At 38.4% G+C, this 17,632-nt stretch overlaps 1 protein-coding gene across 7 annotated transcripts in view; it reads right to left on the bottom strand.

Annotated features, from left to right (window-relative positions):
- The window catches only part of LOC131067441 (histone acetyltransferase HAC12), a 145,223-nt gene that overhangs the window by 111,020 nt on the left and 16,571 nt on the right, over positions 1-17,632 (bottom strand). For 6 of the 7 annotated variants that reach the window (XM_058002465.2, XM_058002457.2, XM_058002469.2 and 3 more), the window contains 7 exons: positions 6,516-6,797; positions 6,153-6,431; positions 5,456-5,584; positions 5,144-5,344; positions 4,674-4,816; positions 4,082-4,391; positions 3,808-3,947 (listed from right to left, as the gene is read on the bottom strand). In XM_058002465.2, coding sequence (XP_057858448.2) covers positions 3,808-3,947; positions 4,082-4,391; positions 4,674-4,816; positions 5,144-5,344; positions 5,456-5,584; positions 6,153-6,431; positions 6,516-6,797 — 1,484 coding nt within the window. The remainder of the gene's footprint in view (positions 1-3,807; positions 3,948-4,081; positions 4,392-4,673; positions 4,817-5,143; positions 5,345-5,455; positions 5,585-6,152; positions 6,432-6,515; positions 6,798-17,632) is intronic. The other variant, XM_058002487.2, reaches the window with a different exon arrangement.

Genomic DNA, 17,632 nt, shown 5'->3' with positions numbered 1-17,632 from the left:
TTCCAAGAAGGCGAGCTTCACGGCCGCCTAAGGACATACTTTTGTATGGCATTCGTATCCTTTTTATTAGATGAAAATTATGATTATGTTGATTAAGTATTAAAGATAGATTGCAAATTAAAAATGGTTTATATATATATTTATATGTTGTATTCTAACAATCTGTTTGCAGGACAGTAATCTCTAACTAGAAGGGACATTACAACTGTCACCCCAAAAACACCATGGAAAATAGAATTAATGTGATTCTCCTCGCAAACCCTTTTTCTACATCCAAGTGATTATGATTTAAAATTTAATTGTTTGTCATGATGATCATCAAATATCAATTATCAATATAATTAAGGTTTATTTTCATTGAAATCTATTTCAGTACTTTGAGATGTTAGTTTTTAATTTTTGAAAGCATTCTATATTTGGTGTAGGAGCACCTAATAGGTCTTTATGCCTTAGTGAGGCCATGATACAATATTTTAAGGTTTTTGAGTTCATGTGAAGTAATAAGGTCGATCATGACCATTCTTGATGTAATAAGTTTCTTTGAAGTCATTAGAAGGTGTTTTGAGTCATGTTGAAGTCATATAGTCAATATTGTCAAAAATTGTCAAAAGTTGTCAATATGTTGAAAATGAGTGTCAATGGGTCAAATATGTTGTTTTATGATATGTAAGGGTCTTTGTGGTCTATTTGGACCTATTTGATTCATTATTGGGGCATGGGAGCCATAGATTAAGTCTAGATGCAATTTCAAGCAAAATTGTCAAAATTGACAAAAGAGTTGTCAAGCAACTTTTGAGTTTGTAAGGGTAATTATGTGTTTATTATTAAAATGAGTTGTAAAGGTGGGTTATAACCGTGTGGAGGATTGGAAGGCATTATAAAACCCTTGTACACGTTTGGAGATGCCTAGTTGGTGGATGTAATAAGCAAAATATCAATAAAGTTGTGAATTTTCTGCACTTTCTTGCATTTCTCAGACGTGACAGTCTGAAAACAAGTGTTTTTCTTATTCAAAACTCATCTATCTGCATTCTAAAGAATTTTTAAATGACAAAGGGGTGAATACTGAGTGTTCTTGTTTTTGTTTCATTTCTTTTCATCGAGTTTTGAGGGAGTTCTCTTAATTTTTGTAAAAACAGTCAAAACCCTGCCCTAGGGTTTGCTGAGACATTATATAATGTAAATAGCCTCCATTCCACGTGATCAAGGGCCAACAATTTTTGAAATGGAGGGAAAATATATTTATTTTAGTTTCCTTTTTGTTTCAGGGATTCATACATGATTTTGGCTTGTGCAAACTTGAACGAAGATGACTGAAATTGTGTCTGAGTCTGGGACAGCTGTGTAAAAGTGGAAGTTTTGATTGGCTTGAGTGCCTTGAAGGACTTTGAGGGGTCAAGTAAGGGTTGTGGAGAGTGTGTGAGGGTTCCATAGACAGGGAACAAGGGTTGTCAAGTTGGGGAAACAATCCAAATGCACAAACTATTGACTGTCCTAAAATTGCTAGTGGCTGTCCTAGTTTGACAGTTTAACAAGAACTTGTGTTTGTGAGTTTGAATGCTGGTTGGTTTTGTAGTTGGAGTTGGTGAGTGATTGGGAAGACCCTATTAAGTCTCTAGAAGCCTTTGGAGGCATTGATAAGTGGAAAAGAAGCCTTAATATATGACTGTCCTAAACATGTTATTAACTGTCCTAAACATGTTGTTGGCTGTCCTAAAAACAGTGAGTCCTCAATGAACATTGTTTTGTCATTTTGGGAGGTTGGGTAAGTAGAGAGAATCCAAAGTGAACATGTTGATAAGCCTATTAGGATTGACAAGGGAGTTATGTGTTTGTGAAGAATACTTGTGGCAAGTTGTGAAATTGGGAACTAGTGGAAAGTGGGAGTCCTAGTTGGGGCAGCCTTGGTTGTGTGAGTACAAAGGAGACTAATGGTGTTTAAATGCTATGGAGAATGGTTTGGGGTTTAAGAGAGTTGATTATGCATGGAGGAATGTGTGTGAGTGGTTGGATAAGGGATTGAGAAGCTTGGGTGGGTTTTGGGCTATTGTAGCCTTGTGAGTGGAACAAGAGCCTTGTGAGTGGATTTATGAAGTTATGTAAGACTTAGTACCTATTGGTTAGGTAAGTTGGGAGAAAGAAATCTCCCCAATGTGGTTTTGGTGAGGATGCTCTGCATCAATATTCCTAAAGATGCATAGCCATTGTATAATTATTTTTGACTATTTTTGTTACTTCTATTTAGATACTTTCTATTTCCAAGGTCTCCAAGTATATGTCTCTTCCCATTTTTTTCTGAAAAATAACACACTAGTACACATCCCTGTCTGCCTTACCAGTATCAATCCCCATCTAATATCTATGGCCTGAAATTATGCCAAATATTACTGAGTATTTTAATGTACAATCTTATGAGAACTGTATATCAATCATTTTTATATCACTTCAAGCTTTCCTCTCAAGCTTTTACACAATAACCTAGAGATGAATTATTTTGTGCAGTTGAATCTAGAAGCTTGCCAATCAGTTCTACAATGTGGACAAAACCTACAAAGCTTATATATTATAAATTAATTTTCTAATTGAACATACCAGAAAATTCAAAAGACATACAAATTTTATGGCTTTTCAATACATAATTAGGCATCTTTATAGATTCTAAAAAGCTCGATTGAAAATATAAACATAGAAGCTATGACACTGAACACTGAACACTGCACATTGACCATGGATCATGGAAATTTAAGATGACAAATATGAGTCCATATATTGGATTGTATATAATATCATGAAAATAAACTAACAAGAGTCTAAATCTCAAATGACAAAAGGAAAATAAAAAATACTGCAATGATTACTAAGTCAAGGCAAATTAAATGCTAAGCTGCAAGCATGAAGCCCTTTTTTCTTCTCTTAAGACATGTTTTTCAGGTCATTTAGGACATCTAGGAAGTAGAAAATATTCTGCACATCTTGGCAATATGTCCCCGAAAAAATAATAAACACAAAATATTGTCAGTACAGCTCCATGAAGATCTTAAACATTCTTGGGATGACATGTCCATGTATAATTTCCACAAATCCAGGGTAAAAATGACCGCATTTCATCTGTATCTGACCCTAAGTTCACAAAATGGAGAGGACATCCCCAAGCCATTAGAAGGATGGTATCCTTACCCATAGAAGACTTTTTTTAATAGCCATGAAAGGCAAACAGCCTCTACTTTTTCTCAGTTTCTCCAACCTTTTATAATCCCCTCTGGTTTTCACTCATTGGCCTTTCTATTTTTGTAACAGATGTCTTTTCACTTTTATAATAATCCTGTAGTGATCAATGAAAGAAGGAAATATTTGTTCACAATGTTACAAACTTTGTTATAGGCAAGTATAGAGTCCTTTTCTAATGAGATTGATGTTAGGTAGCCGAAAATAACTAGTAAAGGCCGAATCTTTACTGCTGAATTTCAGATCTAGATATGATATCAACTCTAAAAGTTTGCAGCAGAAAAAACATTAATTCCAAGTTCTAGTATTTGACTGGCTGAGAATCAGAGAAGAGCATCACTGTATCAGTAATAGCTTCTGCCTCTGCAGATGTACAGATTGGTGTAGTTTTGATGTGTGCTTAACTAAAAGGAGATAGCGCAAGAACGTATAAAAAAGGAGACAAAATATCTTCCCATGAAACTGAATATACTTTGATTTAATAACATCACAATCAATTCATTTTTTTACTTAGATTAAGAATATGAATATTTTTCATAAAACTAATTAAATGGTCTTCCAATATCAGAACAAAATACTTACTTGTCACAAAGCTGGAAATTTTCGCACTCCTTGCAAACCCACCGCTTGCCACAAACAATAAAGAAACAACAATGTGAGCATGCATGCTGCAAGTGAACCATAATGAAGTTTTTCTTTGACTGATAGATGCGATCTCCAAGCTGAAAATATACAACAAAATGGTAAGCAGGAAAGAGATTATCATAGTTTTCTAATATTAAAATGGAAGAGTATTTCCTGGTGAACCAACCATCACACCAGAACTAGAACAAAAAACCAAGAAATGATATTTTACCTTTTTCATTAGCAAACTATCTTTTGAAGAATCACTGTCACATTCTGCTTGAGCAGCAGCTCTTGAAGACCTCTTTGTGGTAGACTTGTTTATATTCTGATATTTCTGTCGATGTTCTTCCTCTTCTTTAAGTTTGGATATTATCACATTCTCTGCTTCATCGGAGAAATAGTCCCCATTGAAGTATGGAAGGCGAGCTGCAGTTACTTTAGCCTTTTGCTCTCCAGTAGACACAAAAAAGTAATCATACATATTTGTTACATGCACCACAATTTCTTCCTTTCTGGCCTTATGCAGCATTGAAAGATACCTAACCCATACATATCCATCACTTAGTTTTAGTATCAGTTTTGCATTATACACGATTATTATTAGTCTTATATTAGCACTGAAAATTAAATTCACATTGCAATTGTTGCAATTCATCTTCAATCAAGCAGTGTCAATTGTCTTGCATCTTTTTTGAAGATTTTGAGAAAATATTTATCATCATAGTCATGCAGCAGTATAACTACTATTATTTAAAATAAGATTTCGAATATCTGGATTTTGACATGTATTATTATCAGAAGACAAAAGAATTCTTACTCACCAATCACGGAGCTTGGTAGTTTGTGGTGTCTTCTGTATTTCAGGATGACAATTGAGAATGTAATCATCCCCTTCTGATGGAGGAGAGGACCATATATAACAACTAGCAAACCCCCGTCTCTTAGAGTATTCCAAATATCCAATCTGTTAAACAATCAAATCATTTAGGAATCCTCACTGCAGAAAGCTACACAACAATTGTAACCACAACTATCTCAACAGATTGATAACACTCTTAATCTCCACTCTTCTCTGCCTAAGAAATCATTTATCTTCAGAAGGATCGCATAGATAATTAATCACAAGAAACCACAAATGTAAAAAAAAAATCTTTAAAGAATCACAAGCAGCTTTTAGACACTTGATCTCAGCAGGGTGATCCCTTCCTATTATCATCTTTGACACACTTAAAAATTGGCTGAACTTATGAGCTAGCTAACCATTTTTGTTTCTAGCTTGACACAGACATACCAGAATTTCATGGAACACAAAAGTACGGAGCGCTTCACCAGTCACAGTTTTCACATCAGGCCTGAAGTACTTCACAGAATCCAAGTATGAGAGATAAATGCGTCGTTGATTTGGATGGCAACATTCTGATCCAAATTCCTGAACAAACATACAGAAGAGGCAAATCTCTACACCTTCAATTGTTTGAAATAAGAGGAGGACCTGTGACCACATGCCATGGAATAACACTTGTAAAGATTTCATTTTATCTTGCTAACAATTGTTTGTCACAAAAAATAAAATAATGATGAATGAACATATCATGTTTTTAACCTTTGATTTATATGGAAATGTCGATGGAAAATCTTTTATTTGCAAAAATTGTGAGAATTGTTTTTTTACTTCTAATACTTTATCAACTGATGATACTATTCTCACAGCAAGCTCTTCTGTGCCTAGTACCTGTCAAAGATTAATAAACAAATTGCATATTTAGTTTGTAATTACATAATGAAAACTTATTTAAAGATTGATAAGTGTAATCAAAGATTCATTGTAGCTTTCAAATTTCAGATAAGAAAAATATTAATAATACCTTCATAAGCAGTCAATTCTGTATACCTCTTAAAACAGTTATTTGTGAAAAAAAATGTGCAAAGAGAGAAGCTCATATTTCTAACATGAAAAACAATTTAATTGTATAATTATAGAAGTACAAGAGAAGGAACTAATTATGATTCATCTAACTCCCTAAGTTAATCCAACAAGTGGTATCATTAGTGGGATTTTCATTGGAACGTAAAAGATATCAAAGTATGCACAATGATAACCAATATCTGATCATCAAATTCCTTAAAAAGTCTTCCAAAATGAAATATTTTATAGATTTTTATTCTAGCTAACACATAACAACCAAATGGTTAGCAATCATTAACTCCCTTAGAAATCTTGCCTAAGGATTTTGCTATTTGTCACCTTAGCTGAAAATCAAGTACCAACCAATCAAAATAAATAGCAAGAAGAATGTTACCTCCTCAAAGCTCTTGCCCAAGGCTTCTGCTCTTTCTTCTCTTTCCTTCCTTAGCCGTCCACAAAGCCTTTGTTCCATGTGGTCACTCAGACATGTTGTTGGTAAATCCTTTGCCCGAAGAATAGCATTCTGTGGTAATGGTTTCCAGACACCCCTTTCTATCTGCTCTATATAACAGTTCGGACATGTATACTTTGGCATGCCCTCTTCATTCCTTTTACCATTGAATAGTGCACATATACTATGTTGCCACTCCTTACAATTATCACATTGCACCCACTGCAAAGTAAAATGTAGCAAGGTTCAGAAAGAATTTACAACAAGTCATGACATTAACAATATTCTAAAGTACTAATTGCTCACCACTTCTTCCTTTGCAACTTCCTCATTTTTTTTCTTCATAAGCTTTGACTTGGCATATGCATTCCCATCTAGCTTAACCACATTACTTTGAATCTTATCATAGCAACCTTTGCAAATGCAATGTCTTGCATCATCAGATGCCACAAAGTAATATAATGTTTTCGGCTTGATACGGGATGGACATAATGAGCAATAAATAGGTGGTAGCCGAAAGGTAAGTTTCCCTACATTACATAATGTACATATTTTCTCACCCTTCTTGTTTTCAGCCTTTTCTTTGCTCTGTCACTCAAAACATGAAGGCAGCTTATCAACAAACAAGTCCCTGAAAAAAAACTGTAAGAAACTTAAAAACAAACATATCCCAGGGAGAAATTAAGCTTCACTTTGCATGGAATTTTGTCATGAAATTAATTTATCCTAAATATTTAATTCAAAACAAACATTACTCTGATATAATTGAATAAAGCATCTCTAGTTTTGCAAGTCCAACTTATTACAAATTTAGAATTATTAGCTATTGCAACCATGTACACAGTTATCATAAAAACAAGCGTGGCGAGAAGATTAAGATCAGAATGAGATCCCCTTTTTTTCAGTTAACATTCTGATTGGCATTAAAATTAAGATGCACCTGTGATTTATCAAAATGCCTAAGATAACTGTGTAGTTGATGTCAAATATCAAGTCACTCTAATTTTAGAAAATTAAGTAATTTCTGAAATTACACTAAAATTGCAATTATTAACATGTGCAAATTCTCTGCAATTGAATTAACAAAAATATTTTTCTGCATAGCAATTTTTTTATTAGTATATGAAATTGCAAGGGAGGCACCTATCCATTTGGTGTTTTTCCCAATCTTTACGATACTAAAATTAGCCCTCTTATGTTTCATCAGATCAATAACTGATATAGGAGGATACTAAGAAATAATTAGTTTAACTAAGGAAGATGGAATAAGCATAAAAGCATAGCATTAATCAGAGAAAATGGGTAGAGGACTAAAGATAACTTTGTTCCAGGGGAATAGAAAATAAAAGATGGAGTCGCATGAACTAAAAGGCAAGATTAAAACAATAAAGAAATAAGTTCACTCAATGGATAAATATTGCATTAGAAGAATTCACTAATTAAGGATAGAACTTTTAGATTTGAAGCTTCTCTTTTAAAAATATCAAAATATAAGAGAGCATGTTAGTCCTATTGTTCAAAAAGATGATGCACAAAATAAGTTATATTTGGTAAATAGCTGACCCAATGTGTAATTTGTGAGTTCAAATTTAAACCTTATTCTAGGGTTAGCAGCTAAGTTACCAATATGGGTACAAGTTTGAGCCAATTCAGGTACAAGGGATTCATCATTTTGTTTGGATCCTAGGTACATTATGGCTTGGGTATACATAAAAAACTAGACCAAAATTCCAAATAATCCATGATATCAATACCATATGCATTAAATCAAAACAAATTTAAACCACTACTTATAATTGATATTTCAAAATAATAAGGCATCGCATATACTTTATCAAATAGGTTTATATACTAAAAAAAGGGAAATATTCAATGATCATAACCAACTTCAAGAACCACAGGAACATTTAGTTAAATTTAGGGTTAGTTGCATGTTTGGAGAGTCTTTGATTAGATCATCCACTTGTGATTGCATCAGGTCGTATCGAACATTAGGTTATTGTTGGAGTGAATAATAACCCCACAACAAAAGTCTTGCGTGTATGCCGCACTAAAGGCAATCCATCAAAGGGTGGGTCATAGAGGTTTTGTTATGTGTATCACATTGCAAGTGATACATAAGAGTGGTGGATTACATATCTCTTGTGTGTGTCTTGCATTGTAAGATCTATCATAGAGGTGGATTACAAATCTCTTTTGTTCGTCGCAAAGATCTTTTGTGTTTCTGTCACACCAAGGTGATCCATAAGAAGGGTGATTCCCAAAAGAGAGTGAGGATGTCTTCCAATGGTGTAATGTTGGGTACAAGAAATCCATGTGTACACATCCTCCAACAAGTATGATTTGGGTAGAGATTGGATTAGGTCAAAAGATTGAGAAGTAGGCCCAATTCTTGCAAGGGTGGCTTGTGAGAGGGTGAGCAAATAGAAGCATTGAATTTGTGGCAATTTCTAAGTGTGAAAAGCTTGTAAAAAGTGATTTGAACTGTGAAGTAACTTGGTGGACCTTGTTGACAAGATGCAAACCAAAGGGTTTAATTGATGGAGGCAAAAGTATATTTCCTAATTTGGAGAAAATAGAAGAAAAGCAAATGGAATAGAGTAGGAAAAGTTATTGGAGATGATGAGGAACATAGCATCCTGAATTGATCACTTGAAGAAGCAAACTAAAAAGGTCTAGAATATTTAGGAAAGAAACATCCTATGGAGGATAATGTGGATTGAACCACCAAGAGTGAGGTAGTTTGCAAAGGGAAAAATTGTACAAAATGTGCGAGTTGATGTTTGATGACGTAACTGATATCAAATGAAGAAGAGAAGCACTTTCTCTAGAGGCAACAAGTAATTGTTATGAGAAGCAATGGTAATATAATCAAACAGCTGACTCTAGAAAGTTTTGAGAATATGATGCCTTACAATATATGACTAATTAGGAAGGAGGAGATCTTGGCTGTTACAAATATTGTAGAGATATCAGATAGAATGTTTGATCTAGTGAAGAATGAAGGAGATCATTTTGAAACTAAGAGTGCAGCAAGAAAAGTTGCAAGTTGTGGTAACGCATATTCTTCTAGAAGATGTTGGTGAGCCAACCAACATAAGGCGGTTGGTAAGATGAATTTCCATGTAGGAATCAAGTGGATGTTCTGAGGAATGAGGAAATCCAAAGAGGTTATGCACAGGCAAAAGAATTGGAAGTAGCCCTCAAAGTGATGCTTGCAAATGGAGAATCATTGGAGGACATAGATATCTATAATTTTCACATAGAAGTAGTGATGAAAGAAGAAACCTCTGTAGATTTTTTTCTTGGACTACTACGAACACAAAAGGGTAATAGCTCTGACTTTGTAGTTGAAACATGTTTGCAAAATGTGACAAACCATTCCTTGTCAAGAGTTGAGTGATGAGTCCAAGATTGTAGATTTCTTTTCAAAGAGGTGGATAGGTTACATGAGTTGTTGCAAAATGTCATTTTTTAAGCACAAATTAAGAGATGGACCTACACAAAGGGTTTGTAGGTTGGTGCAAACTGACATTATTACGAATGGATATAGAAGAAGAACACCATTCTAGCTGGTGTCTAGAATAATTTCTATGTTTGTTGGTGATCTATTGAAGATTTCAAATGGTGATTGTGTTTGAAAGATCCCTGATAGATCTTTGCTGTTAACCAGGCAGATTTGTCTGAATTACAAAGCCAAACAATGAATCCAATGTATTTCCCAAGCTCTCATACAAATTCGAAGTCAAACTGGAAGATGAAGAATGTTCTCCAACCCCACATACACTGGAAGTGAATACAAGCAATACCCTATACACCACGTGGTGTATTTGTTGCAAATGGCATTCCTCCAGCTGCAATGAACCACGTCTCCACTGGAAAGATGGTAGGCTACGCTGAAACCCTACTGAGAATTGATGCCTCTGTCCTTAATCACCACGCACAATGCCTTATAAGTCCGGTGCCAAAGATTGCTGAGGGCTACGTCCCAGCCAATCCTAATCCTGGGGTTTGCGTCCCAGTCTAGAAATCGCTCTCCAAAGCAAATTCATACAAGTTGTCAAATATGCAAAAGATGATGATAGAATGAAGCTCCTATCCCCTTATAACCCCTCTCAATTGCAAATCGAACCCTAATTGTCTCCAAGTGGCGTGGTCTAGTGGAAATGTTATAATTTCTTATTTTAAAGTGGTCATGTTACTAGAAAATGACCTTTTTCCTCATAGACAGAAATCCGCTCACTGAATTGCCCTGAGACCAAAGAGAAAGATTTAAAGAATTTCAAGATCTTTCCAACGAGCTATCACACAATAGGATGCGCATCCAAATGAGGCCAAAAATCCCCTTATTACTCCAAAATGGCTAACAACTTGCCTTATTTAATTATTAAACGCTAACTTAGGAAATATTAAAAATATAACCCAAATAGCCACAAAATGCCCAACTGACATTACAAACCCTAAAATCATCCTGTCACCTGTCTGTGACTGAAGTCGGAAATCAAGGATTCACTGGTAGTCTCATCCCTAAAATCTAGGGATGCTCCTAAAATTTAGGAAACAAGCCCAATCTCTCTGAAACTGAACCCAAAGAGGCATCTCATGGAGACCCAACCTTGGGCATGATCAAACCCCCTAAAAAGTAGGAATTGCCTCCTAAAAACAAGGAATGTCTCACAACTGATCAATAACTGCTAGAACACCAAGTCTCCAACACTGAATAACCATATCGGGTCTCTGTCCAACCCTGTCAGCCTACAAGACCCCATAATAAGCTGACTCACATGTCTCTGCTAGACTGAGCTAGAGTGGGGACATGACAGTCCTCCCCTCTCGAAGATGCTTGCCCACAAGCAACTGTAATGCTGGATGCTGTAAAATGCTCTCACCTTCCCAGGTGGCATCCTCTATGGGAAGATCTCTCCATCGAACCAAATACTCTCGAATCACCCGGCTTCTCAGCCGTCGTTCCCTCACCTCAAGAATCTCATCAGGAACCAAAATCAATTTACCCTCCTCATCCATAGGAGGTAACTCGGGTGAAACTGTAATATGCTGTCCAAGTGCCTTTTTCAGGCAAGATACATGAAATACATTATGAATCCTGCTGCCAGGTGGTAACTCAACCTCATATGCAACCTCTCCCACTCGCCTGAGTACCCTGTATGGACCATAAAAACGTGGTTTGAGCTTCTCAGCTCCCCCCCTTTTTAGGGTGCTTTGCCGATATGGTTGTAAGCGCAGAAAGACCATATCATCCACCTCAAATGCTCTCTCAATCCTGTGCCTGTCTGCGTACATCTTTTGCTGATTCTGGGCCTGCTGTAAATTCTCCCTGAGAGATCTCATGACATCCTGGTTCTCCTGTAACCAATCCTGAGCCAAAGGAACTCTACTATCACTAACTGCCAAATCAGTGAAAGATAATGCCTCATATCCATAGAGAGCTCTGAAAGGCGTCATGCCAATGGACATATGGTGAGTGGTATTATAACAATACTCGCCCAAATACAACCAACGTACCCATGCTTTTTGTTGCCCTGACACATAGTTACGCAAATATCCCTCAACCCACTTGTTGACTATCTCGGTCTGTCCATCAGTTTGAGGGTGGTAACTAGTACTAGGTGTCAACTCAGTGCCTATAAGCCTGAAAAGTTCCTGCCAAAAGGAACTCATGAACCTGCTGTCCCTGTCACTCACAATGGTCTTGGGAAGACCATGGAGTCTAAATACCTCCCTAAAAAATAACTCAGCCACCTGTGATGCTGTGAAATCCAGTGCAATGGGAAAGAAGTGGGCATACTTTGTTAGCCTATCCACAACAACATAAATACAATCTTTCCCCTGAACCCGAGGAAGACCTGTAATGAAATCCATTGAGATCCCTGTCCACTTCTGTTCCGGTATAGGTAGGGGTTGCAACAACCCTGCTGGGTAGGTATGCTCCGACTTGTTCTGCTGACAAGTCATACACTCACGGACATGGCGTAAAACATCATCTTTGAGACCCTTCCAAGAGAATCTCTCACGAACCGCCCTGTAAGTCTTACCATATCCTGGATGTCCTGCTGTAGGAGTATCATGGAGAGCACGCAAAATTTGTTCCTTCAACTGAGAACTCGGAACAAGATAAACCCTACCCTTGTAGTAGATAATATCATCTACCACACTATATCTGTCATCCACTATCAAACCATCCATGATCTCACAAGCATGCGGATCCTTGGAATACTCAACTAAGAGTTGAGCCTTCCAATCTGTTGAAATCTCGCTCAATGAGCAAAGGGCAGCCAATGAAGGTTTCCTAGAGAGTGCATCAGCCACAGTATTATTCTTCCCCTTTATGAATTCGATATCGAAGTCATAAGCCTGAATTTTGCTAATCCATTTTTGTTGTCTATCATTAAGCTCTGTTTGATTTAGGAAGTATTTCAGACTGTTGTGATCAGTTCTTACCACAAATTTGCTGCCAACAAGATACTGTCTGAATTTGGCTAACGCATGCATGATAGCCAACATTTCCTTGTCGTAGGTAGAGTACAACCTCTCATTATTTTTCAACTTTCTGCTCTCATAGGCAATGGGATGTTTGTTCTGCATCAACACGGCTCCTATACCAAATCCTGAGGCATCACACTCTAGAACAAAGGGCTGCGAGAAATCAGGTAGTGCCAAGACAGGACAAGTGCTCATCACCTCCTTGAGTCTATCAAAGACCCCCTGCGCTTGTTCTGTCCATCTGAAGGCCCCCTTTTTTGTAAGATCTGTCAAAGGTGCTGCCAACTGAGAGAACCCCTTCACAAATCTCCTATAATAAGCACACAATCCAAGGAATCCTCGTAACTCCGTAATGTTCTGAGGGACGGGCCAATTCTGAACTGCCTGAATCTTCTCCTCATGCACCTTCACTCCATCAGCACTGATCACATGTCCCAAATATAACACCTCCCTCAATCCAAACTCACATTTGGAAAGCTTAGCAAATAGAGACTGATCCTCCATTATGCCAAGTACCTCCTCAAGATGTCTGAGATGATCCTCCCAAGTACAACTGTAAATCAATATATCATCAAAGAACACTAGAACCGACTTCCTCAACTGCTTGTTGAAGATATGGTTCATACAGGACTGGAAAGTAGCTGGTGCATTGGTAAGGCCAAAAGGCATTACCAGGAACTCATAATGCCCATAGTGACAGCGGAAAGCAGTCTTGTGTACATCCTCAGCGCGTACACGAATCTGATGGTAGCCTGAACGAAGATCAATCTTAGAGAAATAGACAGCCCCATGTAACTCATCCAACAACTCATCTATGCGCGGAATAGGATATCTGTTTTTTATTGTCTTCTTGTTCAAGGCTCTGTAATCAATACACATCCGTAGAGTCCCATCCTTCTTCTTAACCAACACTACGGAAGAAGCAAACGGGCTAGAACTCGGCCGAATGAAACCCATATCTAATAGTTCATGAATTGTCTTCTCAATTTCATCCTTATACGCTCTAGGATGACGATATGGGGTAGTAATCACTGGCTTTGCTCCCTCCTCCAACTCTATACCATGCTCAAAACCTCTATCTGGTGGCACTCCAGGAGGTATATCACCAAATACTCTACCATGACGATCCATCACTGACTGAATGTCCACATGAAACACACGGCCATCCTGGGGTGTGGGTGTTTTGGATTTAACCAAACAATGCGTAGCCCAGAGTACATCATTATGCCTGAGGATAGTCTCCATCCTGCGAGAAGTCACTTCCCTAGGTCCACCATCTGAAGCTGCCCTCAAAATCACTTTCTTCCCTCCCGACAGAAACTCCAACTGCATACGGTGGTGATCAATAATGTAACGCCCAATACCCTGTAACCACTGCATGCCCAAAACCACATCATAATCCTCTATAGGAAGCACATAAAAATCATCAGTCAAATTATAATTCCCCATCTGAATACTAAGCTGTGGAATCCGTTTGGTGCAACCCAAAACTGCACCATCTGCCACCTTCACTCCAAAACCACCAAACTCCTCATACTGCAAGCCACGCCTCTCAACTAATTTCTGATCAATAAAGTTATGCGTAGCACCTGTGTCAACCAAGCTGGTAACCCGCTTACCCTTAAGTGTACCTTTCAACCGGAAGGCATGAAACTTAGGATAACTGGAGAGAGTAGCCATAGCTACTTTGGCTGACGCCAACGGCTCAGGGATGTCTAGCTCCAACTGTGTCTGAACCTGCTCAACATCCTCTGTATCATCCTCAATATCAGTATCAAGAACCTCCTCATCTCCTAACTCAGAAGTCACCTCAATCAAATGAACCTTTCCTTTACCCATGCAACGGTGTCCTGGTTCCCAAGGTTCCTTGCAGGAAAAACATAACTTTTTCCTCCTCAATTCATTCCTCGTTTCCTGATTCATCCAAGGGGTTTTCGCTGAAGTCCCTTCTTTGTTCTGGGACGTATTGGCCTTCTGTGCAGGCCGTGAATCTCTAAATGGTTTCTTATCTGCCTGATAAGAAGTGGGAACAGTATCTAATCTCAATGTCACCTCAATAGCCTCCTTAAGAGTTGCTGGTTGGAAAGCACGCACTAGTCCCTTTAGCCTATCCTGCAAGCCCTCAATGAACAACATCACACTACGTCTCTGGGGCATATCCGGTACCATCACTGCAATACGTTGGAACTCATTAATATAGGCTTCTGCATGACCGGTTTGTCTAAGGTGAGCCAACTCCCTGTAATAAAGTTTTGTATGCTTACGGTCAAACCGTGCAATGAGACGCTCAGTGAACTCAGTATAGGAGTGAACTAAGGTGTGATCCTGGGTGACCAATCCATGGTGCCACCAATCATAGGCAATCCCCTCTAAATGCAATACAGCAAACTGAATAGCCTCACGCTCAGGCATGGGCCTCAATGAAAGATATATGTCCAGCTTGTGGACCCACGCTCGTGCGCTAGTGTCTCCTGTGCCATTATATGGGGCCAATGTAATCTTCCCAGTAGCTCTATTCAAATCATAATTCTGCTGCTGCTGGTGTGGTCTATTACCACGATCTCCCCTGAACCTGGTTGTATCTCTACGCTGTGCACAATACTGGGGAAGAGGGAAAATGTCCCTAACCTCAGGGGGTAGAGCTCTCCACTCAGCTGTGGCTACTAAAACTGACTCCTGGAACCCAACCTCCGGTGGTTCCACTTGTGCTGGTTGTTCACCTGGTATGAACTGAGGAAGCAATGGCCTATTCGTAGTAGGTGTACGATGGCGGTGCCTCCTGCTGGAATGATGGGAACTCCCAACTGAAGATTGGGACTGATGGCTGCGGTGACTACCAGCCACTGAAGGTGACCTACCACGCCTACCTCTGTGTCCATCCATATCCAAACGATCCAAGGTATCTTGTAACCTATCTAATGCCTGGGCGATCCTGGGCTGAGTAGTGATAAGAGTCCTCATCATCTCTCTCTCTTCCTCATCCTGATTTCTTCTGCCGTCCACCTGTTCCACAGCCATGACTGGATTCTGTTCTATCCCAAACTCACGCTCGTACTGAGCTCTTCTGCGTGTGTAATACCTATTTATATCCGCTCTACCCGAATGCATAGAAATAAAGTCTGATTAACCCCACAGGCTGGCAGAATACATGGCTCTGATACCACTGAAAGATCCCTGATAGATCTTTGCTGTTAACCAGGCAGATTTGTCTGAATTACAAAGCCAAACAATGAATCCAATGTATTTCCCAAGCTCTCATACAAATTCGAAGTCAAACTGGAAGATGAAGAATGTTCTCCAACCCCACATACACTGGAAGTGAATACAAGCAATACCCTATACACCACGTGGTGTATTTGCTGCAAATGGCATTCCTCCAGCTGCAATGAACCACGTCCCCATTGGAAAGATGGTAGGCTACGCTGAAACCCTACTGAGAATTGATGCCTCTGTCCTTAATCACCACGCACAATGCCTTATAAGTCCGGTGCCAAAGATTGCTGAGGGCTACGTCCCAGCCAATCCTAATCCTGGGGTTTGCGTCCCAGTCTAGAAATCGCTCTCCAAAGCAAATTCATACAAGTTGTCAAATATGCAAAAGATGATGATAGAATGAAGCTCCTATCCCCTTATAACCCCTCTCAATTGCAAATCGAACCCTAATTGTCTCCAAGTGGCGTGGTCTAGTGGAAATGTTATAATTTCTTATTTTAAAGTGGTCATGTTACTAGAAAATGACCTTTTTCCTCATAGACAGAAATCCGCTCACTGAATTGCCCTGAGACCAAAGAGAAAGATTTAAAGAATTTCAAGATCTTTCCAACGAGCTATCACACAATAGGATGCGCATCCAGATGAGGCCAAAAATCCCCTTATTACTCCAAAATGGCTAACAACTTGCCTTATTTAATTATTAAACGCTAACTTAGGAAATATTAAAAATATAACCCAAATAGCCACAAAATGCCCAACTGACATTACAAACCCTAAAATCATCCTGTCACCTGTCTGTGACTGAAGTCGGAAATCAAGGATTCACTGGTAGTCTCATCCCTAAAATCTAGGGATGCTCCTAAAATTTAGGAAACAAGCCCAATCTCTCTGAAACTGAACCCAAAGAGGCATCTCATGGAGACCCAACCTTGGGCATGATCAAACCCCCTAAAAAGTAGGAATTGCCTCCTAAAAACAAGGAATGTCTCACAACTGATCAATAACTGCTAGAACACCAAGTCTCCAACACTGAATAACCATATCGGGTCTCTGTCCAACCCTGTCAGCCTACAAGACCCCATAATAAGCTGACTCACATGTCTCTGCTAGACTGAGCTAGAGTGGGGACATGACAGTGTTGGCGTAGATTATAAAGACTTGATTCAGAAGTGGTTAGAAGTAAGAAGTACCAAATACAATATTGATAAAGTGGAGTACACGGAATAAAAGTCTTACCTAGAGGTGGAGTTAGTCATAGTACATTTAGAAAAGAGAAGATTGTTTTGTAATTAGATGATAAATGTATAGAGCAACTTGAGAGGGAGATAATATGCAGCATTGTGGCTTGACATGGATTGCACTAAATTGCAAACAATTAAGATTAAAGTCATGGTAGAAGCATAGAGAGTTTAGAGACTATGGTTTGAATCTATTAAAATAGAGAATTCCTTTGTAGAAGAGGCAAGAAGAATTGAATATTTGTTGACAAAGATAATTATGATGAAGGATTATGTCAAGTTCTTGGAAAATAAACATCGGTGGCTAATCCAAAAGATGTGGTATGGATTGGTTTGGAAGGAAACCTAAAGGATGTAGTTCAAAGGAAAGTATCAAGTAGCTTCTATGGGTACTAAAGAAGAGTGGAGTTGAATGGGTGGAAGAGACCATGGGGAGGAAAGGAGTGGAATTTCATGAAGATGCTGTTGAAT

The sequence above is a fragment of the Cryptomeria japonica genome, chromosome 5 (genome assembly GCF_030272615.1).
Source record: "Cryptomeria japonica chromosome 5, Sugi_1.0, whole genome shotgun sequence".
Classification (NCBI taxonomy): domain Eukaryota; kingdom Viridiplantae; phylum Streptophyta; class Pinopsida; order Cupressales; family Cupressaceae; genus Cryptomeria; species Cryptomeria japonica.
Note: the sequence above shows the minus strand (reverse complement) of the source record. Positions and strands in the feature narration are given on the sequence as shown.